This window comes from Nyctereutes procyonoides, unplaced genomic scaffold (genome assembly GCF_905146905.1).
Source record: "Nyctereutes procyonoides isolate TBG_1078 unplaced genomic scaffold, NYPRO_anot_genome, whole genome shotgun sequence".
NCBI lineage: Eukaryota > Metazoa > Chordata > Mammalia > Carnivora > Canidae > Nyctereutes > Nyctereutes procyonoides.
Window position 1 is genome coordinate 77,933,149 of NW_026575146.1, and position 27,531 is coordinate 77,960,679.

General features: G+C 48.5%; 1 protein-coding gene across 2 annotated transcripts; it reads left to right on the top strand.

The window, feature by feature from the left end:
* The first annotated feature begins 4,293 nt into the window (after nt 1-4,293).
* Nucleotides 4,294-24,102, top strand: LOC129501002 (carcinoembryonic antigen-related cell adhesion molecule 6-like). 2 transcript variants are annotated; one of them, XM_055311977.1, is made up of 11 exons: nt 4,294-4,499; nt 5,320-5,679; nt 9,313-9,591; nt 10,328-10,576; nt 11,519-11,533; nt 12,130-12,399; nt 21,521-21,641; nt 22,617-22,660; nt 22,987-23,018; nt 23,456-23,497; nt 23,769-24,102. In XM_055311977.1, exons 1-11 carry the CDS (start codon nt 4,436-4,438, stop codon nt 23,886-23,888), a joined length of 1,596 nt encoding a protein of 531 aa, XP_055167952.1. In that variant the 5' UTR covers nt 4,294-4,435; the 3' UTR covers nt 23,889-24,102. The 2 variants fall into 2 exon arrangements, with proteins under 2 accessions (XP_055167952.1, XP_055167953.1); XM_055311978.1 differs by lacking the exons at nt 9,313-9,591; nt 10,328-10,576; nt 11,519-11,533 and having other exon boundaries at nt 12,124-12,399.
* The last annotated feature ends 3,429 nt before the right edge of the window (nt 24,103-27,531 follow it).

Sequence of the window (27,531 nt, forward strand, 5' to 3'; positions counted from 1 at the left end):
AAATGAAAAGGCAACCGAGCAAATGGGCAAGAACATTTTCAGAACATGTACAGATAAGGGGTTTATATATAACATATATAAGGAACTCCTAGAACAGCATAGTAAAAACGAAACAAACAAATGATCTGATTTTAAATGGGCTAGCATGGCTCCAAAGACAAGGGAAAGAAAAGCAAAAATGAACCTTTGGGACTACATGAAGATAGAACGCTTCCGTACAAGAAAGGAAACAGTCAACAAAACTCAAAGGAAGCTTACGGAATGGAAGAGATATTTGCAAATTTATTCTCAGTATGTGCCTGGTATCCAAAATCTAACAGAAATTATGAAACTCAACACTCAGAGGACAAAAAATCCAGCCAGGATATTGGCAGAACACATGAACAGACATTTCTCCAAAGAAGACATACAAATGGCCAAGAGACACAAGAAAAACTGCTCCACATCACTTGGCATCAGGGAAATACAAATCAAAACCACATGAGTTATCACCCTACACCAGTCAGAGTAGCTAAAATTAACAAGTCTGGAAACCGTAAATGTTGGTGAGGATGCAGAAAAAGGGGAACCCTCATACACTGTTTGTGGGGATGCAGGCTGCTACAGCCACTCTGGAAAATAGTATGGAGGTTCCTCAAGATATTGAAGATAAAACTACAATACGATCCAGCAATCCCCCTTCTAGATAATTCTTCAAAAGAATTGAAAGCAATATCTTGAGGAGATAGGCGCACACCAGTGCTCATTACAGTACTATTCCCAACAGCCCAGATATGGAAACAACTTAAATGTCCTACGCAGATGAATGGTTGGGGGGGATGTAGTATATAGGTAAAATGTAACACTATTAAGTGGCTAGATCTCATATGACCTGTTAATAAAGTAAAAGGAAGATAAAAGACAATGATAAATGTTTTCACAGTTGAAACCAAAGCAAATAGCACCCTGAGATGCCACTTCTCATACATCAGAAAGGCAAAATATTTAAAAGACTGTCCATGATCAGTGTTGTTGAGCATGGGGGCAGCGGGCAGTCTCATACATTGCTAGTGAGAAAGTAATATTACAATACTTTGGGAAACAATCTAGCATGTTCTTCAACAAAGTAAACATGTGCCTCCTCAGCGATCCTCACTGCCCTCCTGGGTGCAACTCTCCCCAAGGGATATGAGACCCCACAGCCATCTCAAAGACTGCTGCACAAAAGTTCCTGGCAGGTCTACTTGTAATAGTCCAGACTTGGAAACAACATAAATGTCCCTAAGTGAGTGAATTATTTTTGAAAAAGACCTTTCTGCATCTTTCCAGTGTAATGAGAAAAAATGGTGTAAAGAGAAAAACTGGTGAATCCACAAAACAAATGTACCAATGGGTGAAATTTTTTTAAAGATTTTATTTATTTATTATTGAGAGACAGAGAGAAAGAGGCAGAGACACAGGCAGGGAGGAGCAGGCTCCGTGTGGGGAGCCTGACGCGGGACTCCATCCCCGGCCTCCAGGATCATGCCCTGGACCCAAGGCAGGCTCCAAATCGCCGAGCCACCCAGGCTGCCCTGGGTGAATTTTTTTAAACCACACCAAGTACAGAACTTACTCAGGAGCCAAATAGTAGAATTCAATTTTTTAAAATTAAAAATTGAAACAAATATATAACAACAATCAAATGTAAGGTTTCATGTGAACATGGGTAAGGAGGGTTAAGAGGGACTAAAGGAAGAGAATAGAGAGGACATGAGATTTTTGAGTGGAAGGGACATATTCACTACTTTCACGTAGGAGTGACGTCTGTGGTGCATGCACATGGGAAACCTTAATAAACTGTGTACTTTACATAGGTTGAGTATAACCTATTTCTTTACTGGGAGAGAGAGCGGGAGCAAGAGGGAGGGGTAAAAGAGGAGGTAGAATCCTAACTGAGCAGGGAGTCAGTCCCACGTGGGGCTCCATCCAGGACCAGGAGATCATCACCTGAGCCAAAGGCAGACTTGAACTCCCAGGCATCCCTGGTGAGTTTCCTATATGTCCACTCTATCTCAATAACATTGTTCAAATTATATAGAGATGTATGAAATATTAAAGTACAAATTTCTAAAAAAGAGCCAACTGCAGGGCAGGACTCTGTCTTCCCTCCTTCCCTCCTTGTCCAGCCGAGGGCGGCAGAGCCGCTCTGTAGCCAACAGCCTTCTCAGGGCCCCACAGCCCAGCAGGCTCTGACCCCCCTCAGTCTCACCCAAGCACAGTCCTCCTGGCTCCCAGGCTCCTCATCCTGAGGGCCCCTGGTCTGTGGAGACCCCTGCTGTGTCTCCCTGAAGATTTCTCAGCAGCCCATGGAGGCCTGGAAAACCAGGGGACATTTCCTTGCAGGTGGGACAGGAGAACCCAAGATCCGCCTTTGTTTCCAAGGGGCTGAGGGTCTCCTCCCCTCTCCAGAGGCAGCCCTGCATCCCTCAGCTGAGTGTGGGTGGAGCCGCTCCACCTCCTGGTTCCTGTGGGGACGCCTAGAGCAGAGGACAGACAGGGACACAGATGACTTGGAGGCAGTGCCCCCACCCCTGGGCTGTGATGAGGAGACAGGGTGTTGTGGTGTCCAGACCCCCATTGTGTGTTTCTTCCAAAGTCTGAAAAGTCCACTACCAGATCATTCCTTGAAATTTGGAGGACAGAGAGCTCCTCTGAGGGAGCACATCCCTGGGTGGACAATTCTCCTGACACAGGCTCAGGAATCTTCTGGACAGTGCCTGTCCTCGCCCCAGGCTCACCCTGCCCTGGGATGGACTCAGCAGGTCTAGGACCCACAGGGACCAGGCCCCGGGCTGACCAGCCCTCACCTCTGCCCAGGGCTCAGGGCCACCCACATCCTTTGGAGCCCGGTGCATCCCGGGTTCAGCCCGCGGCAGTGCCTCCAGGAGGAGACATGGGGACATCCAGGCAACACCCAGGAAAAGAAACCCCTAAGCTGGCTTTGGCTAAAGACTTGGAGCAGGAGCCTGATTTCAATCCTTTCTGCAACAGACCCTCTGGTCCTTCCCACGTGCCTGTTGTGTCCTGCCAAATACTTTGGAGTATCCCGATCCATCAGGGGTCCCTGTACAGCCCCCACTTTTTACTCCATCAGCCAGGGGGAGTTGGGGTGACCACAGGACTGTTCCCCAGGCAGAGGACACAGGCTGCCGGCACACTCAGGAGCACATGAACAGTCTCTGGGCCACAGTCCAGCCAACTGACTCTGAGAGGGAGGGGCTCCTCAAATCCTTCTCTGTGGACCAGAGAACCTCAAGCCACCTAATCTGCCACCACCATCTTCTCCTCCCTGGACACGAGGGAAACCCCCTTCCTATCTCGTGACTGAAATGAGACACCTGGTCCTGAGGCTCTGTCCCTGGAAGCTTATGCCAGGCAGGTGACACCCAGGGATGGACACTGGACCCTCACCAGTCATCACCCAGCCTGCCCTGTCTCACGCCGGAGTCCTCTCTGTGACCTTCCTACCAGGAGGAAGTCCATCCTCCCCAGACAGATGAGATCACTGGGGAGACCCGGGCCCGGCTGGGCTTCTCTGTTACAAAGGGAACCGATCCCCTGGATCTGGGGACCCTGGGCTGTGTGTGTGGTGCCCACAGACTCAAGGCCAGGACACAGCACAGGCCACTGAGGGAAGGGAGAAGGGTCACCCTCTCAGGGAACCGGGTCCCCCTCAGCCCGGCTCTTCAAAGCCTGCGCCCCCGGGGCCAGGAGGATCCGCGTCCCCTGGGAGCTGGTTAGATGCAGGCTCCGGGGTCCACACCACACCTGCGGAGTCAGATCTGCTTTTCCACAGGATCTGCGGACCCTCCCTGCGTGGGCGCAGAGCAGAGGCGGCCCCGGCGCCACGTCCCGGGGTCTCAGCCTGGCTGCGCATCTGCTAAAGCAGCCTGTCCAGGGGTCACCTGGGCCTCCGCAGTCTTGATGACGTTCCCCAGGTGATCCCCAGGCCCGGTGGGGGTGACGTCCCGGGACAGGCGCTCTGGAGGCGGCCCCGGGCTCCCGCTCTGCAGGGGGAAGCCCCAGGGCGGGGAGGGAGGGCTGTGGGGGAGCGGACCCTGCACCTCGCCCCCGAGCTGCGGGGCGCGCCCCGGACCCGACGCCCCGGGCTCGTGCTCGTGCCAAGCAGGCCCCGTGCGCGCGCTCGCGTCTTCCGGGAAATCCCAGCTGGAGACGGGGAGGCCTCAGCAGCTGCGGGGACCCCCACCGGGACAGAGGAAGGGAACCCGGGACCTCGGTCGGGGGGAGGGGCCGGCGAGCCCCCGCCCGGCCCACGTGACCCGGCCCCGCCCCCAGAGGCGGCCCCGCGCGGAGGGGGAAGGACGCGGAGCTGTCGGGCGGGACCGCGGGGCCCGAGCGTCTGCGCGGCGGCAGCTGCTCTCACCCGGGCCGGACGGAGCGGGCAGCGGGCACCATGGAGCCCCCCTCGGCCTCTCCCCGAGCAGGGCGCGGCCCCTGGCAGGAGCTCCTGCTGGCAGGTGAGGGGGCCGATCCCCTGGGAGGGGCGGGAGGACGGGGGAGCGGCGGCCTGGGGCCTCGGGGTGGGGGGGGGACGGGACGGGGCTCCGCAGGGGACGGGGCGGCGGGCGGGGCGGGGGAGCCGGCTCAGCGGCGGGACGGCCTCGGGATCTGCAAGTGGGGAGTGAGGGGCTGGGACCCAAGGGCCGCCTCACCGGGGACTCAGTTTTGCAACCTGATGGCAACCACACCAGGGACCCCAAACCCTGCCCTTGCCACCACCCTGGGGTCCTGACCGATAAGCGCCAGACTCGGAGGGCCCTGGGGAAGCTCAGCCCTGGGTATTTGCAGCCGGGCCACCCCGGGGTACAGCACAGAGCAGACCAGTCCCTGCTCCCTGAGCTCATTTCTCTGGGAGGAAGACAGACCCGCAGAGACATCTAGAATGTCATGTCAGGTAAGGACAAGCCCCCTGAAGGGAACAGAGCAGGGAAAGGTCAGGACGTGAAGACAGAGGGTGGTCATAGGAGGTGGTCAGGACAGGCTTCTCCCAAGGACCCCTGAGTGTGAGCAGGTACCTGAGGGCAGTCACCTAGAGAGCCACAGACATCTGAGGGAGAGGTTTGAATCAGAAGAAATTAAATTCAGAGGCCCAGAAGTAGCGTGGCCATGTAGCTGACCTTGACCAACAGGAGACACACACAGACACCCAGACACACATGCCCACTCACACACACACTCCGAGGCTGGGGGTTTAGGACCTGCTCCATCTCCAGGGCCCCAGCTCTCCATCCCAACACGAAGTCCAAACACTGATCCGTCCCCTCTCTTCCCTCCTAGTCTCACTCTTAGCCTTCTGGAACCCGCCCACCACTGCCCAAGTCACTATGGAGTCCGTGCCTCCCAATGCTGCTGAAGGGAAGGACACTCTTCTGCGGGTCCTCAATCTGCCTGGGGATACAGCAAGCCTTGCCTGGTTCAAAGGGGAAACTGTATTGCCTGCCCATCGAATTCTATTATATGTAATAGACACCAACGTCACTACCCCGGGGCCTGCATACACTGGCAGAGAGACAATATACCCCAATGGATCCCTGCTGTTCCAGAACATCACCCTGAACGACACTGGATCCTACATCCTACAAATCATAAACAGAAAATTTGAAATTGCACTAGCACGTGGACAGCTCCGAGTGTTCCGTGAGTAATTCCTCTCTCACCGCTGGTGTCGGGTGGGGGGATTCTACCTCACACACACAGGATTCACAGGCCTGCACTGGGCCTCCATCCCTCTCTGCATTATGTCCCTGTAGTGGTTCAAGCATTTAGTGCAGGACACACAGTGGAGACACATTTCCAAGATCAGAATTTGACTCCTGGATTCCAGCCCAGCAGACATTCCCTGCAAAGAGAACAAGCCTGACAGGTGTAACTCACCAAAGGGATACAGATTCAGTCCAGCCCCTGGTGCTCCTCCCAGTAATCATGACTCTGAGAAAGACCCTGAGGGGCTCAGTCATGGCCAGGCCTGAGGGGTTCCTAGAATCCTCACATAGAAGCTCAGGCCAGAAAGCTGCTGCCTAGACCCTGTTTCAGGGCTTCTGACTCCTGTGACCAAGCTAGGGGAGTCTGTGCTAGGCTTGGGTTTTGGCTTCCTGGCAAGGCTGACTGGGAGCAATGATCTCCTGGTGCCTGAGTCCTGAGGTTCCTGAGCGGGTCACCTGCCAGGGCTCAGCTACTGGGGAGGGGCAGAGCCTGGTCCCTCACCTGAGAGGTGGGGCGGAGAGCAGAGATAGGCAAGGTCCCTGAGACACCGTCTGAGTGCCCTGGAAGACAGGAGACCCCAGAGGAAGGTCAGCACCCCCAAGGAGAAACAGAGGAGAGAAGATGCTCCCACAGGGTCTGTCTACAGCCACGTCCCCATCTCCTCCTCCTCCACTCAGGAGGCCTTATTAGGCATCTATGAACCCTGAGACCAGCTGGTGGATCAGACCTTTCTTCTTAGGGATCCACAGCTCAAGGCAGATTTTCTTGTCTGGGAAGTAAGAGCAAATGGAGAATTCATGGTTTTACTCAAGAACTAAATTACCTTCAACAACGATCAGAGTCAGTGCGGGGAATGCCCAGGCCTCCCCTCAGTGGCCGATCTTCAGCTCCTGCACTGGACCTGGACTCACTGTTTCCTGATGTGTTGGTGTGACCCCACGGGCGTGTAAGGGAAAGGACTCCGCCCTCTCCTCCTGACCATGTACCCTGAACCCGCACAGGGCCCAACATCTCAATTGCTCTTTCATGAAGGAGGAAACGAATGAATGAATAATTCAGTCTCTTCATATCTGGACCCTGTATGCAGAGTCCTAGGAGGTCCTGGCCATACCTGGTCCCTGTCCATCCAGAGGCTGAGAGCCATGTTCTGTCCCTCTGACCACCAGCCCCTGAGGCCACTCCCAGAGAAGAGTCTCCTGATGCCTGTGGTGTTGCTTGGCCGTGGGAGGTTTTGCAGGGCTGCCCTGGCGCCTGCCCCTGGGTCAGCTGTGGGTTCTTCCTGCCTGGAGTCTTTGAAGTCACTTGTAAACCCCCCCGCCCCGCCCCCCGCTCACAGCCTGGGACATTTCTGGCTCCCTGCTCCTTCCAAGTCCCTCATCTTCCTCCTCCTCCTCCTCCTCTTCAGCTGGGACTAGTCCTGCTCTGTGCAGCTCCCTCAGCCCTTAAGCCTTCCCTGGATTCTTCTGCTAAGCCCTGTGGCCAGGCCCACCCTCCCAGGCTACTGCCTGGAGGACACAGAAATCAGAGCAGCAGCTTCTGCCAGGATCTGTGAGGAGCCAGCTTGCCCAGGTCACCAGGAGAATGAGCTTTCACTGTGCCCTCATCCAGGGCTCTTTCCCTCCGTGACACTAACAAGTGGAACACACCTGACAGGGACATGTCGTCCTTTGATCTACTCTCCACGTGACTCAACCAGGGAGTCAAAGGCAGTAGGGGCAGGTCTGCAGTCATCAAAGGCTCATGGGCTCATTTCATGCCTTTAACTCCTGACTCCTACCCTCCTCCTGGTGAAGCTTTTCTTCCCAGTGGTTCCCCAGACTTCCCACTGTGGGCGTGGCCACACCCCGCACCACTGCTTTACTGCCTATTTACACACACACACACACACACACACACACACACACACACACACACACACACACGGGTGCTCCTGAGGACCCCTTTACCATAGGGTGGGATCCTCTCACATGGTGAGATCCACCAGTCACTGTCCTTCACCTAGATGCTGCCTTATTGGGATACATTTGATCAAACTTGTGTTTCCTGAGGTCAAATGAAAGCCACATGCAAGCACCTGGTTTCATCCCATTTGTCCTGTCTATAGAAATTGCTGGCAGGGACTTTCTTTCCTAAATTTGCTAACATAATGCATTTCTACTAACTTGGGATCACTCCTCCCTTTATATGATAACAGAGGCACCTCAGACTTTCCCCCAGTCAATCCTGTTTCTTAATAGGATTCACATCTTTCTCTACTCAAGGAGTCACTGATTTTTACCTACTATAACACCTTCCTTCAATCATATGGTGATCCTGGTTGGACTGCAGAACTTGGTCTGCAGAGCATATAGTGCTCTCTCTAGAGAGATACTCCTCCAAAAACTGGTCTTGGTTTTTTCACATATTAATTCTGATTTTCACATCTGGAAACATTTAATTTCTTAAATTTCTATCTTACAACTGTGTTTACAAATGGCCAATGGAGCCAGATACACGCACCCTCACCCTGCCACCTCCCACCGGTGTGTGTGTGTGTGTGTGTCTGTGTGTGTGTGTGTGTGAGAGAGAGAGAGAGAGAGAGAGCATGAGCAGGAAGGAGGAATAGTGGGAGAAGCAGACGCCCCATTGAGCTGGGAGACTAATGCAGGACTCCATCCCAGGACCCTGGGATCATGGCCTGAGCCAAAGGCAGACACTTAACCAACTGAGCCACCCAGATGCCCCTTACCAGTCACCATTTCTGCATTTGAAAACATCCTGTTGTATATGAGGAGAGGCAAGAATGATCCTCAGTGTCCTCTGCAGTGGGAAAAGAGACTTTAAAGACTGAAGGAGGAGCACATAGTTCTCTGCCAAAGCCAGCCACGCCATGCCTGTCTCCCTCACTCATTTCTGGATCATTTCTAGCCTTGACTCTGCTCCACCCTGTGTGGAGTCACTGTCTCATGTCAGTCACCATGGAACACCTGGCAGATGCCCTACTTCGTGGCCTATAGCCAAGTGCTACATTGAACTCCAGGCTTGCACCTGGTTTCACTGAGTATTATTTCTGCCGAAATACCTTGTTCCAGGGGGGTGGTCTCTGACTCCCTGTTCTGTGTCTTCCACAACCAAACTCTGATGCTTATTTGACCTGAGAAAGCCTGTGCTTGCTCAGACGGAGAGCGGTGGGCCTGTGTTCTCTGAGCGCTCAGATCCTCTCACATTTGTCTTGAGATACATACCTGCCTTATTCTTTGAAGGACTCAGGTTGGCTGAGAGGTGAGAGATGCCAACTCTGATTAAAGATACTACAGAGGGGGATCCCTGGGTGGCGCCACGGTTTGGCGCCTGCCTTTGGCCCAGGGTGCAATCCTGGAGACCCGGGATCGAATCCCACGTCGGGCTCCCAGTGCATGGAGCCTGCTTCTCCCTCTGCCTGTGTCTCTGCCTCTCTCTCTCTCTCTCTGTGACTATCATAAATAAATAAATAAATAAATAAATAAATAAATAAATAAATAAATAAAAGATACTACAGAGGAATCACAGGTACCACACAGGGCAATGTTCTCTCTGTTGTCTGCACAGCAGAGTTACACAAACCCAGCATCACAAGCAACAACTCCAGCCCTGTGGAGAATGTGGATTCTGTAGTGTTAATGTGTGAAGCTCAGACTCAGAGCACAAGCTGCCTGTGGTCAGTAAACAGTAAGAGCCTCCCGGACAGTCCCAGGCTGGAGCTGTCCCTGGACAACAGGACTCTCACTGTACATGGTGTCACAAGGAATGACACAGGACCCTATGAGTGTGAAACTTGGAACTCAGTGAGTGCTGATCGTAGTGACCCATTCACCCTGAATGTTCTCTGTGAGTGACTTCTGTTCCTACCTGGCCCAGCTGCCAGCTCAAGTCCACACAGCCAGAGGCCAAGCCACATCCCTCCTTCTGGGGCCCACGTCCATGACCCTCAGCTGGACGCCCAGCCTGGCCATGACTCCTGTGCCTGGCAAACCTGAGCAGCCCTAGCCCAACCAAGACTAGGAGGTGGTGGGCTGCTCCTCCCTGGGAGGGTCAACAGCCTGGGAGGGGAAATAGCTCCATGTATCAGACCGAGGCTCAGTGAACACAGCGGGCTTCTGGTGGGACTTTTTAAAATTGTTTTAAAGATTTTATTTGTTTGGGAGAGAGACAGAATGTAAGCATTGGGAAAGGGTAGAGGGAGAGGGGGACCTCTTGCTGAACAGGGAGTCCCGTATCTGGCTGGATCCCAGGACCCTGGGATCATGACCCGAGCTGAAGGAAGACTATATTTTAAGATTTGCTTTATTTATTCATGAGAGACATAGAGAGACAGACACATTGGCAGAGGGAGAAGCAGGCTCCATGCAGGAAGCCTACTTTGGGACTCAATCATGGAACACCAGGATCACTCTCTGAACCAAAGGCAGACTTTTAACCCACTGAGCCACCCAGGCTCCCCTGGTTGAACTTTTTAAAACAAGGTTGGGATGAAGATCAGAGGGACACTGTGGTCCTGATACAGACAGGGAGCTTCCCCTTCCCTGGGATTACATCACCTGTGGCTTTATTCTGTTTGCTCCAGATGGCACACCCACCATTTCCCCCCCAGACTCCTATTACCGTCTAGGGGCAAACCTCAGTCTCTCCTGCCGCACAGCCTCTAACCCACCTGCACAATATTCTTGGCTTATCAATGGGAGGCCTCAGCCATCCACACAGGAGCTCTTCATCTCCAACATCACTGCGAATAATAGTGGATCCTATACCTGCCTTGTCTATAACAATGGCACCCGCCTCAATAAGACCACAGTCAAGACTATCACAGTCTCTGGTAAGTGCATCCCTGGAGCATCTGCACTGAGCACTGTGGTGAAGGTCTGTGTGCTTTTCAGAAAAGAGCCTAGAAGATGTTCTTTCCCATTTTGATGCCACAAGCAAATCCCAGGACTGTCTCTCAACACTTCCATTACATGTCTGCAGGCACTTCCTCCCCTTGCTGATTCATGGCCCCTTGGGTCATGAAACAAGAAAGAGTGAGCCCTGATGCAGCCCCTCTACTGTGTCCTGGCTCTGCAGTCTCCCAGTTTCCTAACACTGTGTGACCCCAGCACGTGATCCACCACTGAGGAGAACACTGCATAATGGTGCCCAACTGCAATATAGGTAGATGCCCCCATGACGTCCCTTCATGGCACAGAAGGAGCAGTGCCAAAGTACATATTTATGCCCACAGCTAAGAGTACCAGCCTTCTGTGAAAACTGTGACCACTACTCTAAAGATTTTCTCCCTGTAATAGTCGATCCACAGGCAGGAAGTAAAAGTCTTATTCATACTGAGAAACCCTTTAGATTGGAGCTTCTCCAACACCTAAGCTCAGAAAGACTGGCTGGGCTGTTCTCATTTTCTTTCTTTCTTTCTTTCTTTCTTTCTTTCTTTCTTTCTTTCTTTTTTTGGGGGGTTTTTTTGTTTGTTTTTTTGTTTTGTTTTGTTTTAAGACATAAGTTTATGGTAATTTGTTACAGCTGTAATCAGACAATAATATAGTGGTTGCACAACCTGCAGTTACCATTGGCATAAGCAGTAGGTGTTCAAACTCACACTTTATAGGTGTTATATCTCATTCATTTACATATTTTCTTTTATTTTTTAAAGAATTATAGCTAATAATTGATTGTTGTTGAATATAACTAATGAGAAACAAAATTAAGTGACAATACTATGACATGTTAGAAACATTGAAAGGCATTTTGTTAATTTTTAAACTAATAATAGAACTGAACAATATATGTATATATAATTCATACCGTATGGAACTTAATATTAAAAAGACAAATGTGATCCCACAATATATTAACTTTTATACTACAATAGAAAATAATATATATTATGTCATTGACCCATTTTTATGCTTAATAAAAATTTATTTTATTTTTTTAATAATAAATTTATTTTTTATTGGTGTTCAATTTGGCAACATACAGAATAACACCCAGTGCCTAGATTATTTCACAAAAGAGAAATGCCTTCCCTGTCTATGTAAAGCTACCATACTAGAGAGGGGGACTGATCTTTTCAGAAATCTCAGGAAATGGTCCCAGGAAGCCACTGGCTATAAAATTCCCCCTGATGATGAGGATGCTGCACACGGGGATTTAGAAAGTTCCCCGTCCTGATACTACAGAGATGTCCTGGGGGAGCAGACACATGACGGAGGGCCAGAGGGGGAGGGACAGCCCTCTCCTTATAGATCGTCACCTGAACAAAGACACTCAACCTACAGGAGGCAGGGCCATCCTAAGGGGCACCTTGACAGAGCTTCCTGGGTCCCTGGGCCGCAGGCTCACTCTCATGCTGTCACCTCCTCTGTTTCTCCACAGAGCCAGTGTCCCAACCCCTTCTCACTGGCAGCAGCACCACAGTCACAGAAGATGACTCTGTGTTCCTGACCTGCTCCTCAAGTAACACCGGGGTCTCTATCCAGTGGTTCTTCAATGACCACATTCTAATGCTCACGGATAGGATGAAGCTGTCCCAGGACAACAGCACCCTCACCATAGACCCTGTCAGGAAGGAGGATGCCGGGAAATACAAGTGTGAGGTCTCCAATCCGGTCAGTTTCCGCAAAAGTGACGCTGTCAGGCTGGATGTGGAAGGTAAATGACACCTTGTCCTGTGTTACATCTCCCTGGGAAAATAACTCTACCAGTGATGTGCAAATGATAGAAGGCCCAGAGGGCAGGAGAGCAGAATAGAACCAGAGACCAGGGATCCCTGGGTGGTGCAGCGGTTTGGCGCCTGCCTTTTGCCCAGGGTGCGATCCTGGAGACCCGGGATCGAATCCCACGTCGGGCTCCCGGTGCATGGAGCCTGCTTCTCCCTCTGCCTATGTCTCTGCCTCTCTCTCTCTGTCTGTGTGACTATCATAAAAAAAAAAACCAGAGACCATTTCAGTAAACAGAATGGGAGTGTGGTGAAGACCTGAGTCTCTGAATCATATACACTTAGTTTCTGAACCTAGGTCTGGCTTTTACTGTGTGACCTTACACAAGATTCCTTTTTCCTCGATTACCATTTTTTGTGTGGTAAAATATATGTAAGTTTTATCAATTTAACCATTTTAGGTATACAGTTCAGTAATATTAGTATATTCGAATTTTTGTGCAACCATCACCACCATCCATTAAACACTCTTGCCCGTAAGCCCAGTAACCACCACCCTACCTGCTGTCTCTTATGGCTGTGATTATTCTAAGTACCTTGTATAAGTGGAACCATAACAATATTTGTTTTGTGTATGTGAGTCTGGATCTCTTCACTTAGCATAAGGTCTTCAGGGTTCATCCATGGTGTAGTGCCCATCAGAATTTTATTCCATTTTAAGGCTGAATAATATTCCCCTGTGTGTGTGTATCACACTTTGTGTATCATTTATCTGTTTATTGAACTTTTGGTTTTTTCCCACCTTTTGGCTAAATAGTGCTGCTAGAAACATGGGTGTACAAATATCTGCCTAAACCTCTGCTTTCAGTACTTTGGAGCAGAGACTCAGAACTGGAGATGCTGCATCAAATGATAATTCTTTGTTCATTTTTTTGACGAACTCCCAAACCACTTCCACATCAATTTCACCATTTTATACTCCCACCGGCAAATGCAAGGAACTTCCAGTTTCTCCACATCATCACTGACACTTGTTTTCCGTTTTGAATTGTTTTATTTTAATAACAGCCATCCTAATGGGCACGAGGTCTTATCTCATTTTGGTTTTTATCTGCATTTCCCTGATGATGAGTGACATAGAGCATCTTTTCATGTGGCTATTGGCCATCTGGATGTCTTCTTTGAAGACATGTCTGTTCAAGTCCTCCGTCTTTTTGTGATTAGGTTTTTTGTTGTTGAGTTGTAGTTCTCTATTATAGAGACTAAATAAACCACTGTGGGAGATATGAATTGAAATATTTCACCCCATTCTGTGGGTTGTCCTTTTTTTTGGTTTTTAGTATCCTTTAATGTAGAAAAGTTTATTTTTTAATTGAATCCCAATTTATCCTTTGTTGCCTGTGCTTTACCTTTCATATCCAAGAAAATATTGCCAAATCCAAAGTCATGAAGCTTCACACTGTATTTTTTTCTGAGTTTGTATTATTCTAACTCTTACATGTAAGTCTCTGATCTACTTTTAGTTAATTTTCTGTCTATGGTGTTAAGTAAGGGTTCAGTTCCTTTGCATGCACATACTGTTTTCCCAACACTCATTTTTTAATAATAAATTTATTTTTTTATTGATGTTCAATTTGTCAACATACAGAATAACACCCAGTGCTCATCCCGTCAAGTGCCCCCTCAGTACCCATCACCCATTCACCCGCACCTACCGCCCTCCTCCCCTTCCACCTCCCCTAGTTCGTTTCCCAGAGTTAGGAGTCTTTATGTTCTGTCTCCCTTTCTGATATTTCCTACCCATTTCTTCTCCCTTCCCTTCTATTCCCTTTCACTATTATTTATATTCCCCAAATGAATGAGAACATATAATGTTTGTCTTTCTCCGATTGACTCATTTTGCCCAGCGTAATACCCTCCAGTTCCATGCACGTTGAAGCAAATGGTGGGTATTTGTCATTTCTAATGGTTGAGTAATATTCCATTGTATACATACACCACATCTTCTTTATCCATTCATCTTTCGATGGACACCGAGGCTCCTTCCACAGTTTGGCTATTGTGGACATTGCTGCTATAAACATCAATGCCCAGAAGTCAGTGGCATTTCTATATACTAACAATGAGCCTGAAGAAAGAGAAATTAAGGAGTCAATTCCATTTACAATTGCACCCAAAAGTATAAGATACCTAGGAATAAACCTAACCAAAGAGGTAAAGGATCTATACCCTAAAAACTATAGAACACTTCTGAAAGAAATGAGGAAGACAGAAAGAGATGGAAAAATATTCCATGCTCATGGATTGGAAGAATTAATATTGTGAAAATGTCAATGTTACCCAGGGCAATTTACACGTTTAATGCAATCCCTATCAAAATACCGTGGACTTTCTTCAGAGAGTTAGAACAAATTATTTTAAGATTTGTGTGGAATCAGAAAAGACCCCGAATAGCCAGGGGAATTTCAGAAAAGAAAACCATACCTGGGGGCATCACAATGCCAGATTTCAGGTTGTACTACAAAGCCGTGGTCAAGACAGTGTGGTACTGGCACAAAAACAGACCCATCGATCAATGGAACAGAATAGAGAATCCAGAAGTGGACCCTCAACTTTATGGTCAACTAATATTCGATAAAGGAGGAAAGAATATCCACTGGAAGAAAGACAGTCTCTTCAATAAATGGTGCTGGGAAAATTGGACATCCACGTGCAGAAGACTGAAACTAGACCACTCTCTTTCACCATACACAAAGATAAACTCAAAATGGATGAAAGATCTAAATGTGAGACAAGATTCCATCAAAATCCTAGAGGAGAACACAGGCAACACCCTTTTGGAACTTGGCCACAGTAACTTCTTGCAACAAAAATGAACTATTGGGACTTCATCAAGATAAGAAGCTTTTGCACAGCAAAGGATACAGTCAACAAAACTAAAAGACAACCTACAGAATGGGAGAAGATATTTGCAAATGATGTATCAGATAAAGGGCTAGTTTCCAAAATCTATAAAGAGCTTCTTAAACTCAACACCAAAGAAACAAACAATCCAATCATGAAATGGGCAAAAGACATGAACAGAAATCTCACAGAGGAAGACATAGACACAGCCAACACGCACATGAGAAAATGCTCTGCATCACTTGCCATCAGGGAAATACAAATCAAAACCACAATGAGATACCACCTCACACCAGTGAGAATGGGGAAAATTAACAAGGCAGGAAACCAGAAATGTTGGAGAGGATGCGGAGAAAAGGGAACCCTCTTACACTGTTGGTGGGAATGTGAACTGGTGCAGCCACTCTGGAAAGGAGGTTCCTCAAAGAGTTAAAAATAGACCTGCCCTACGACCCAGCAATTGCACTGCTGGGGATTTACCCCAAAGATTCAGATGCAATGAAACGCGGGGACACCTGCACTCCGATGTGTATAGCAGCAATGTCCACAATAGCCAAAACTCTGGCAGGAGCCTCGCTGTCCATTGAAAGACGAATGGATAAAGAAGATGTGGTTTATGTATACAATGGAATATTACTCAGCTGTTGGAAACGACAAATACCCAACATTTGCTTCAAAAGGTATTTTAAATCAGCGCTATGCAAGCATAATGTCCAACATAGGAGGTGAGTAGAAAAGCGTGAGATCAAGACCCGATCTGAGATGAAGACTTGTACGCTTCAACAACTGAGCCACCCAGGAATCTCTATTTTTAGTTTCTTAAAGTAAACTCTATGTGGGGCCTGAGCCCACCATTCTGAGACAAGAATTTCATGCTCTAGGTATTGAGCCACCCAGGAGCTCTCTTTTCTTCATTTTCTTTCCTTATTTCCTTCTTTTTTTAAAATTTCTTTTATTCTTTCATTCTATTTTTCATGTCACATCTTAGACTTTTGGCCGTCTTGAATCCTTGATCTGCCCCCTCCCACACAGTTGCCTCCTAACTCATCTTTCCATCCCTGCCCAGCCCTTCCTCTCCCACCTTGGCACCTCAACTCCTGATAATCCCTGGAGCTTTGAGCCTCTTCTCCATTATGGTCTCCTTAGAAACTCAGGGACCCCATGACCTGCCATAGGAGGCTGAAACAGGCTATTTGGGAACAGGAAATGAACCTCACCCACCAACATTACTTGTACTGGTGACATCTGGAGCTTCCTCTTGGAAGGGACGGGGGTTTCAAGGACCCCAGGGTTCTCCATCCGAATTTCTCCCTTAAAGAAATCTGTTGTTTGATTTGCCTTCTAATGATTCATGACATTGAGAATTTCCTCAGAAGCTTGTTGGTCACTATATATCTTTGGAGAAATGTCTCTTCAAGATTTTTGCCCATTGTTTATTGATTTCTTTTTAAGATTTTATTTCTGTAGAGATGCCTGGGTGGCTTAATGATTGAGGTTCTGCCTTTGGCTCAGGTCAAAATCCTGGTTTCCTGGGCCGAGTCCCATATTGGGCTCCCCACATGGAGCCTGGTTCTCTCTGCCTATGTCTCTGTCTATTGTCTGTGTCTCTGATGAATAAATAAATACAATCTTTTTAAAAAGATCTTTTTAAAAATCCTGAGGGGGGCACTTGACGGGATGAGCACTGGGTGTTATTCTGTATGTTGGCAAATTGAACACCAATAAAAAATAAATATATTATTAAAAAAACAAAACTGATTGTGATAAAAATATATATATATTTTTTATTTATGTATGTATGTACGTATTTATTTATTTAATTGTAAGAGAGTGGGAAAGGGCAAAGGGAGAGATAGAACCTGACTCCATGCTGGGCAGGGAGCCCAATGAGGCAGGCCCACACTTAACAGGTCATTCCCAGGCCCCCCAGGAGCCACAGGGAGGGTCGTTCTGCTCACATCCTTTCCTCTCCACAGAATCTCTCTTGTCCCAAGCGAGGCATTCTCCTGAGTCTTCTGACTTCACCACCACCCCATCCCAAAGTGGTTCCCCTGAAACATGAGTTTTGGGGGAGCTGTCCCTTCCCCTAGCTCAGTCTACAACCCAGTTGGCCCTATTCTGACTAAAATTGGGATCCCTGTCCTGCAAGTGATAAGGATGCCTTGACCAGTTCATGGTTAATATATCTCACTTTGAACTTCTCCTGGGAAGAGGACACATCCCCAGGGCCTCCTCTGATGCTGTGTCCCAGAATATCGGTGTTAGAAACCACCTCCACATTATTGTAAATGGAATTGTTTTCTTAATTTGCTTTTTTAAGCTTACTTTATTTAAATTTAATTAACTCATATATAATGTATCATTAGTTTCAGACGTAGAGTTCAGTAATTTGTCAGTTGAATATAATACCCAGCGCTTATTACATCACGTGCCCTCCTTAATACCCATACCCTGTTACCCCGTCTGCCCCCTATTTCCGCTATATCCATGTTTGTTTCCTAGAGCAAAGAGCCTCTTTTGGTTCGTATCCCTGTTTGATTTCATCTTATTTTATTTATGTATTTGTTAAAATTATTTTATTTATTTATTTACTTACTTATTTATTCATGAGAGACACACAGAGAGAGGTAGAGACACAGGCAGAGGGAGAAGCAGACTCAATGTAGGGAGCCCGATGCGGGACTCCTTCCTGGGACTCCAGGATCATGCCCTGGGCCAAAGACAGGCGCCCAACCGCTGAGCCACCCAGTGTACCCCAAGGTATTGAGATTCTGAAATGAGGTATAGCATGGAGAATACTCTACACAGGGACACCTGAGTGTCTCAGCAGTTGGGCACCTGCTTTCCACCAGGGTGAGTATACACACACACACACACACACACACACATATGCTATTTGCCAATACCTTCTTTATGCATTCATTTGCCAATGGACATCTGGGCTCTTTCCACAGTTGGGCTATTCTGTACATTGTTACTATAAACACTGGAGTGCAGGTTCCCCTTCAGATCACAACATTAATGTCCTTCAGGGAAATAACTAGCAGTGCACTGGTATGTCATGAGATATCTCTATCTTTAACTTCTTGAGGAATCTCCATACTATTTTCCAGAGTGCCTGTACCAGCCTGCATCCCCAGCAACAGTGGCAACAGTGTACAAGTCTTTCCCTTTCTCTGCATCCTCACCAACATTTGCTGTTCCCTGACTTGTTAGTTTAACCATTATGGCTGGTGTGAGGTGTTATCTCATTGTGGTTTTTAATTGTATTTCCATGATGCCAAGTGATGTGGAGCATTTTTTCATGTCTCTGTTGGCTATTTGTATGGCTTCTTTGGAGAAATGTCTGTTTATGAATATCCAACGGAAAAAAGACAGTCTCCTCAAGGAATGGTGTTGGGAAAATTGGACAGTCACATGTAGAAAAACAAAACTGGACCATTATCTATACCATACACAAAGATAAACTCAAAATGGATGAAAGACTCAATTGTGAGACAGGAATCCTTCAAATTCCTGGAGGAGAACGCAGGATATACCTCTTCGACCTTAGCCACAGCAACTTCCTGATAGACGCATCTCCAGAGGCAATGGATACAAAAGGAAAAAGGAACTATTGGGACTTCATTGAGATACAAAACTTTGCACAGCAAAGGAAACAGTTGACAAAACCCAACAAAGTCCCTACAGAATGGGAGAAGGTATTGGCAAATAGCACATCAGATAAAGGGCTAGTATCCAAGATTGACAAAGAACTTCTCAAACTCAAGAACCAAAAAACAAAGAATCCAGTCAAGAAATGTGAAAAACACATGAACAGACATTTCTGTTCATTTCTTTTGGGGGTAGTTTCTTGTTAGTGTTAACAACAGAGTAATTTTGTGTGTTGATTTTGGATCCTGCAAATTTGTTGAAATTGTTTATGAGTTTCACACTTTTCAGGGTGATCCTTATGGCTTTGGACATATAATGTCATGCCATCTGCAAACAGACATAATTGTACTTCTTCCTTTCCAATTTGATTGCATTCTGGTTTTTCCCCTCCTAATTATTTTGACTTGGGTTTCTGAACTCTATTGATTACAGCTTGTTTAAATGGCATATTTATCTTCTATCTAATATTAGAAGAAACACTTTCAGTGTTTTTTTTTAATTTATGATAGTCACACACAGAGAGAGAGAGAGGCAGAGACACAGGCAGAGGGAGAAGCAGGCTTCATGCACCGGGAGCCCGACGTGGGACTTGATCCCGGGTCTCCAGGATCGCGCCCTGGGCTAAAGGCAGGCGCCAAACGGCTGCACCCCCCAGGGATCCCCCACTTTCAGTGTTTCATCATGGAGTGTATGAGGCTAGCTACAGGCATTTCATATATACCTTTATTATGATGCAGTAGTTTCTTCTATTCCTGGTGGTGCCAGTATTCTGTACACAGGAACCACTTCTCTACAGGAGGTTTGCACCATGAGAGTCAATCCACAGATCTGGAAGTGGAAAAGCTTCAGAGTGAGAAATCCTGTAGATCAAAAACTTTTTGATTCATAGGCTATGAAGACTGTTTCATTCCATAGGAAATTTCCTTCCCTATTTTCCATAAAGCTGCCTTGAATACAGAGAGGGAAGCATTGTGAGTTTTCCTCCCCCATCAAAAGGTGTATAAGGAAACAGGCCCAATCTTTAAAGTCACGAAAATTGAAGAAAATAATCCATGGGGGAAAATGCCACAAGTCTATGGACACGTAGACTTAGAAGAGGTTCCTGGAGCTGATACTACAGAGACGTCCAATCAGAGCAGACATGAAACTGAGGGCCAGAGGGTAGGTATAGCCCTCTCCTTACATTCAACACCTGAACAAAGACACTCATCCTTCTGCAGATAGCAGGGCCATTCCCTGAGTCACCATTACATAGCTCACTGGGACCTTAGGTTGGCCAAGATCTCAGAGGAAAGAGCATAGACCTAGGCCCCAGGCCCACTCTCCTTCTGTTAACTCTGTATGTCCACAGAGCCAGTGGACCAGCCCTCTACCCAGGCCAGAAACACCAGTCATAGAACATAAAAACTCTGTGGTCCTGATCTGCTCCACAAATAACACTGAGGTTCCATCCAGTGGTTCTTCAATGGGCAGAATCTAAAGCTCATAGAGAGGATGGAGCTGTTCCAGATCAAGAGCACCCTCACCATAGACCCTGTCAGGAAGGAGGATGCCGGGAAATACGAGTGTGAGGTCTCCAACCTGGTCAGTTCCAGCTAAAGTGACCCCTTCAGTGTGACTGTGAGCTGTGAGTGAACTTCAACTCGTCCACCTTCCTTCCTGTATATTTTCCTGGAATGGATTGTGAAATGGATAAGGCCTGGAGGAGGTAGAGGCCTGTAGGACATTGTAGATAAGATCACCAGAATTAGAATTATCTTGTAGTATCTTCATTCTGATATGTACCAGCTATTGCACCTTGGGCAAGACACTCAACCTCCTGAGCCTGAGTGTTCTCATCTATAAAACTGGAAACAACAGCCGGATCTTAAGGCTGTTGTAAGGGTTGTTAATATGAGCTCATGAGACAAAATCCTAAGACAGCTTCATACACAAATTTGGGGCTCAGTCAAATTTAGCAGCTATTGTGTTTTTTTTTTTTCATTAACCTTTTGGTTACTAGCGGTAATATCACATAAAATTGGGATTCACTGTTATCTTATCACGTTCCAGGTCTGTGATCTTCACTGATTTAGTTAAGCCCTTTTAACAGTTAGATGCTCGTTTTGCAGAGTGGGGATTACACCCTCAAGGGCAGAGAAGCAGCAGATAAGATAAACAGAAATCATATCCCATGTGCTTTGCACAGAGCTGACCTCAGTGTCATCAGCTTATGTCATCTCTTTAATCAGCATTAATTGGACAGGTAAGGGTCTCCCTGTAAGAACTTCAATGACGATGAAAGGGAAGACACAGGGAAAGGGGCTTTTTGTGAGAGGAAGATGAACAGAATGGTAGTGATGGTGGTGGGACAACATGAGAATTAGAGCACGTTCACGGTTTCACTGTGAGAAAGAGACCTGATGCAGCAGGTGGGGGTGAGGACTCTGTGGTGACAACCACCCAGGACTCAGAAGCCTTGACTTCCTCCATAAGCAGGGCCTTCCCTCTTGGCCCCTCCTGGTGTCCCATGATTTGACTTCACACACCTTCAATTCCCTTTTCTACTTATTTCAGATGAAAGAAGCACCGTAGGCCACTCTGTGAGGTCCATTATAGGCATTGCACTCGGGGTTCTGCTCGGACTAGCACTCGTGGCTGCCCTGGGGTGTCTCCTGCTCCGCACAAGGAGTCGAAGGTATGATGGCATTTATCACAGATGATCCTGTCCCACAGCTGACTTCCAGGCAGGAGGGAGAGCCAGTCCTGACCTAGGATTCTGGGTGGCTCTTCCAGGCCTCCCAACTGTCCCCTGGATTTTCCCTCTCATTCCATCTGGCTCCTTCCTCACCAGCTGCAGACCTGGGTGCTTCCTTCACAGGCTCGTTGGTTGTAAATTAGACACAATTGGGGAACAGCTCCTCAGGGTGGTCCTGGTTCACTTGGAAAATCTACAGCAGTGCTGACAGGAGTAAGGGCTCAATAAAGGGCATTTCTCATGGTTTATTTAAGTCCCCGAGTCCCGTGAGGGGGATTTTCAGCCTCAGGATGTAAGGGAGGTCCTGGGGAAGCTCACACAGCAGAGTGGAAGAACCTGACAGGCCACGTGAGGTCATCCCTCAAAATGGCAAATGCAGGAACCACGACAGCACCACACTCACTTGTGTGAGACCAGAGAACCTGGGATCACCTAGGGAAGATCCTGGGATGTACTTTATGCCTCTTCCAGGCAGATGGAGATAGAGGACGGGTCATTGTCATATACTGCATCTCCTGACCTGAGGGGGCAATGCAATGACATAGCAGGGGCCCCACATTCAGGGATTCAGCATCCCCAGAGTTCTCAACATGTCCTGAACATGATGCTGCAGCCTTGCTCCTTCTACACATTCAAATCCTCATGTTTTATATCTTTCCTGGGTGGTCCATCGCTTTTCAGGACACGTTCTCCTAGATTCCATCAACCTCTAAGGCTTCCCATCTGGGCCCAGGACAGACTTGCTCCAACTCCCTCCTTATCCCCTCTCCTGGGCCTTTGCTCTGCTAAACAGCAGCAGTGGAAAGAGGAATTCTGTAACTCCTGCCTGATTGACAGTCTTCCTTGTCCCCAGCTATAACAACAAAATTCTGACCTCGCCCTGCATCCTTCACACTTAAGCCTGATCTTTCTTAGGGTCAGTGATCTCAAAGAACTCCGGAGCCCAGCATCCACCCCCGGTGAGTATCTCTTCAGCCCAGGCGTGTCTAGGAGCTCTATAGTCCCGCCCCACAGTGTCCACTCCTGGAGTCACCCCATGGGGTTTCTGACCCTTTCTCTGGGGCTTCACCACAGGCGAACTCCACTGTCCATATTCCCTGACTTCTGGAGTTTGGACCATGGGTCATAACCTGGCACTCACTGTGCTCTAAATGGCCCATGGGTCTCTCCCTGGGAGGTGCTTCTTCTTCCCTGGACCCTGAGAGCTCAGGACCTGTCCCTGCCTGGGATGGTAGGCCCAAGCTTCTTTACAACTCTGGGTGTTGACCTCTGTCTCTGCCCCCAGGCCATGGTGCAGCCAGCAGGTGCACATACCCGGTAAGTTCACTCCTTCTCCTACTCTTTTCACTGGGATCCAGGGTGTGTCGGCTTAAGGTAGGACCAGCAACCAATTTAGCTTCATTTGCAGACCCTGCCTCCCCTAGACTAACCAGGACACGGCAAGTCCCATTCTGGCCAGGAATGTACCAACTTCTGGGGCAGGATCTGGCCACACCTTGTCCTGAGATTTCTTGTTCCCCTGAGATAGCCAAAGTTGAAGCCTGGATTCCAGCCATGGGCTGGGTGGGCCTCAGAGGCATCAGCCAGATGTGCTGGGCTAACAGGAATGGTGCATGGAGTGCAGTGGGGAGTGGTCTGGGACAGGGGCATGGGTCAACAGGCATGGAGAAGGCTGCTCGAGTGGTAGAACTGGTCACTCCTGTAGAGAAATGACCCTCTCTCTCTGCTACCAACACCCATTCTCTCCTGTTTAGGACTCCCTGCCCAGCCCCACAGCAGCAATTCCTATCTACCAGGTGAGTGTGGGCAATTGAATGTTCTGGTCCCTGAAGCCCAAAGGGGCCAAAGATCTGCCCCAAGACTGCCCTGGCTGTTCTTAAGTTCAGGAAACAACAGAGCAAAGGGTAACAAGGGGTAGTGGGGGGAAGAAGGAACCTGGGTCAGAAACCTGCCACATGGCCTTGCTCCCAGAGAGCAGCCCAGGTGGGCCTGGAACCTGAAAGTCACACAAGAAGGTTATGTTCACAGAAGGTTACAGGGGCTCAGAGGCCTCTTCTTGTTTTACAGGAATTACAACACCCTGACACAAGCATTTACTGCAGAATCAACCACAAAGCAGAAGTAGCTTCTTATTTTCCCCCTGGGAACTGTTCCTTCCAGGAGCCTTCCTATGACCCCAGACCCTAGGTGGTGTCAGGGGTCGCAGCCTGAGCCAGAGAACCAGTGCTAAGACTTAAGGATATTCAGGGACATGGACCCAGGTTTGGGTACCTCCTGTTCTCTGGAGATCCACAGGCTGGCCTGAATCAGACAAAGGCCTGCATCTCCCAGGAAGCAGAGGTTCCCAGGGAAAGTGTCCTTACTCCTGACTCACCATGGACATGGTGAGAGGATCTGAATAAAGAAGAATCTTCCCCTCTTTTGCCCTTTTTTTGTGAATGGCAATTAGCAGAAATTTACCCAGGGAAACCGGGCTGACTCCGTCAGTAGAGCATGCAACTCTTGATCTTGAGGTCATGAGTTTGAGCCCAATGTGTGCCACAGAGTTTACTTTTTAAAAAAGAATAAAGTAAAAGGAAGAAGAAAAAGAAGAAGAATGGGATGCCTCAGTGGCTCAGGGGTTGAGCATCTGCCTTTGGCTCAGGGCATGATCCCAGAGTCCCAGGATCCAGTCCCGCATCAGGCTTCCTGCATGGAACCTGCTTCTCCCTCTGCCCGTGTCTCTGCCTCTCTCTTTCTGTGTCTCTCATGAATAAGTAAGTAAAATCTGAAGAAGAAGAAGAAGAAGAAGAAGAAGAAGAAGAAGAAGAAGAAGAAGAAGAAGAAGAAGGAGGAGGAGGAGGAGGAGGAGGAGGAGGAGGAGGAGGAGGAGGATGGGGAGGAGGATGGGGAGGGGGAGGGGGAGGAGGAGAGGAAAAAAAGATATTCACCTGAAACCCTGGGTCTCTGCTCGTGGATCAGAGAGGGAGATGTTACCTCCTAGTTAGCCAAGTCCCTGTCTCTACTCCCCCAGTATAGTTGGCAGGCTGAGTGATGTAGAAAGGTGGGACCGTGCTCACCAGAACACCAGGGCAGAGGCCAAACCATGAGAGCCCTTAGTAGTCCTCACACTGCTCAGGGACCAAGGCTATAGACACTCCCAGAGCTTATAAATGTGCATCGGATTTATAAATGTGCACAGAAAATGGGGCCCTCCTGAACACAGGAAGAGGAGCTAGAGGAACAGCCAAGAGCAAGAACACATCCTGGGTGGGACCCCTTCACAGCCTTTTGGTGTCCTGAGTCCTTTGGCCCTCCTCACCCAGCCCTGGTGGCCGTCACTGGTGGCCTTCACCAATAAACTTGTCTGTCCCCAAATCCAGGATCCAGGGCACTGACACAAGTCCAAAGGTTTCTCTTCTGTGTCAGAGGCCACCCTTCAAGATATCCTTACCTCTGGGGTGACAGAGAGAGGCTGTCAGAGTAACCCCAGGGGGAAGACCCAGAACTCATGCCCTGAGCATGGCCCTCCCAGGCACTGCCTGTACCCTCTAGCCCAGTCCTTCCCATCAGTGTACAAATTTCTCCCTCAACTGGATCTTCCTGAGACACACCTCCTCCCGACAAAGAAGTGTCCAGGTCAAAGGCTGTGCACTTCCCTCACCAAACTGTCACCCAAGCTCCCATGGTGATGGGACAAATGGTCTCTTCCACTTCTTCCACGGGCCTCCTCCCACCTGTGCCTCACCTGCAGCCCCCTCCACGGTGCATCACGGTGTCCACATTCACACAAACAAAAGTGGTCTGAGCACCAAGGTACCACACCTGCATTTCACAGGTGGGTTGCCTTTGCCCAAGTGTTCTTAGTCACGACATGAGAGGTAGGAAAAACAACCTGCAAAGTATCACGTCATTATTCAACTCCTCCTTTTCCCAATGGACACTATGCTGAATTAGACAAGGTGACATCTCTTGCTAGTTTCCTCTTGCTGCTGTACCAAATTATTGCTAGCTCAGAGGTGTAAGTCAGCACAAGGTGCTGACCTGGCAGTTTCTTCTGGAGGCTCAAGGAAAATCTGTCTTTGCTTTTTAAAGCTGTTGGAGGCCACCTGCGTCCCATAGTTGTGGCCCCTTCCTCCACCTTCAAACCCAGCAGAGCAACGCCGAGTCTCTGTCTCCTGTTTCCTTCCATCACATCGTCTTCTTGGCTCTGCCTCTCCTGCTTCCTTCTTTTCTTAAAGAAGGAATGATTGTGGCTATTTTCGCCCACCCAGAATACCACCATAATGTCCCAGTCACTTGATCCTTACCCTAATCAGTCAGTCTCTTTATCATTGACATATTCACAGATTCTGAGGATGAGAATAGGAACATCTCTGAGACGACCATTGTTCTGTATACCACACCCCTCAAGGTCAAATTCGACAGTCTCCTTCGAAGCAAACTGCTGATGGGCACCTGGACTCGGTCATCTGACTGTGGTCGCTTTCTGCAGTGATGGCCACAGTACCCTCACTGCCCTGAGTGTTGGAGACAGAGGCCAGTCCACACTCCCTGCAGCCCTCTCCACCTCCTCTTGTCAGTAATTCTCCTTGTTAAGAATGGAAGAGAGGGGTACAGCTAGAAGATCAAGGCTCCCAAGCCCTGGGAAGGCCTGAGGGTCCTCAGCACCACGGACAGCGTCTCAGCCCTGCCCCTCCCACGACTGAGCAGGGAGGAGCAATGAGGGACTGCTGGAGAGGCTGCCCATTTCCCTTCTACAAAAGAGAGTACAGTGAGGCAGAAGTAGCATTCTCATGGGACAACCCGATTCTGCTCTCATCTGTCAATCCTCAAACCTTTGCATATGTGTGGATGTTACTTTCTGGCACATCCATTCCAGCTCCCTGCTTGGCTGATTGCTGCGCCCAGAGGGTGTCCATAGGGAAGCTGGGAGTCTGCTCAAGCCTCTTGAGGAACCTCCTGGCCCCTGATGCTATCCTATAGTCAGGCAGGGTTGACGAACTTCTGACCCTTCATGCCTGACCTTGGAAACACACCCATCACCCAGCCCCCCTGAGCACAACATCCTGTTTCCTGAGCCCCAGCTGAGCCCCCCAGGCAGCAGGGCTGAGCAGAACCCTGGGCTCTTCTCACAGCTCCTCCTGGCTGAGCCCTGTGCCTGGTGTCAGAGTCCTTTGCCATCTGCCTGCCCTTCTCGGAAGAGCAAACGTTCCACCCAAGGGAACCTGAAGCCTGAAGATCTCCCAGGGCAGAAGCCAACATCTGAGGGTTCCTGCATCTGCCTGTGTCCTCTCAGAGGGAGAGAAAAGGCTAGTCCCCTCACAGCCTCTACCATCTTCCTCTTTCGCATCCACATACCACCCACAGAACAAACTTTGATGCTACAGACCCAGCCCTGCCTTTCTATGGGGCTCAGGTTCATTCTTTCCACTCACAGTGTCCAACTTAAGGGTCACCTGGGTGCTCTACTCTATAATTTCTTTCTTTCTCCTTTTTTGGGCGTTCCCTTTGCTCTTATTTCCTAGTTCTTGCGTAGGACATGAGATTCTTGATTGAGATATTTCCTCACTTGTAAGCATTTCATGGTACAAATTTCCCTCTCAGCACAGCATAAGCTGCATACCACAAATTCTGGAGATTGTTTTTGTGCATTTAATTTATTTCTGTGTATTTTAAAATGTCCTTTGAGACCTCCTTTTTGACCCACAGTTTATTCACATATATGTAGCCGGCATTCCAAATGTTTTGGATATTTTTTTGTTATTGATTTCTAGTTTGATTACTATTTTTAAAGATTTTATTTATTTATTCATGAGAGACAGGGAGAGAGAAGCAGAGACATAGGCAG

Coding starts and splice junctions, on each gene's coding strand:
- LOC129501002 (XM_055311977.1), top strand. CDS start 4,436: ATGGAGCCCCCCTCGGCCTCTCCCCGAGCAGGGCGCGGCCCCTGGCAG. Junction 4,500..5,319: donor GCAGGAGCTCCTGCTGGCAG/GTGAGGGGGCCG, acceptor CTTCCCTCCTAG/TCTCACTCTTAGCCTTCTGG. Junction 23,019..23,455: donor CCAGCAGGTGCACATACCCG/GTAAGTTCACTC, acceptor TCTCCTGTTTAG/GACTCCCTGCCCAGCCCCAC.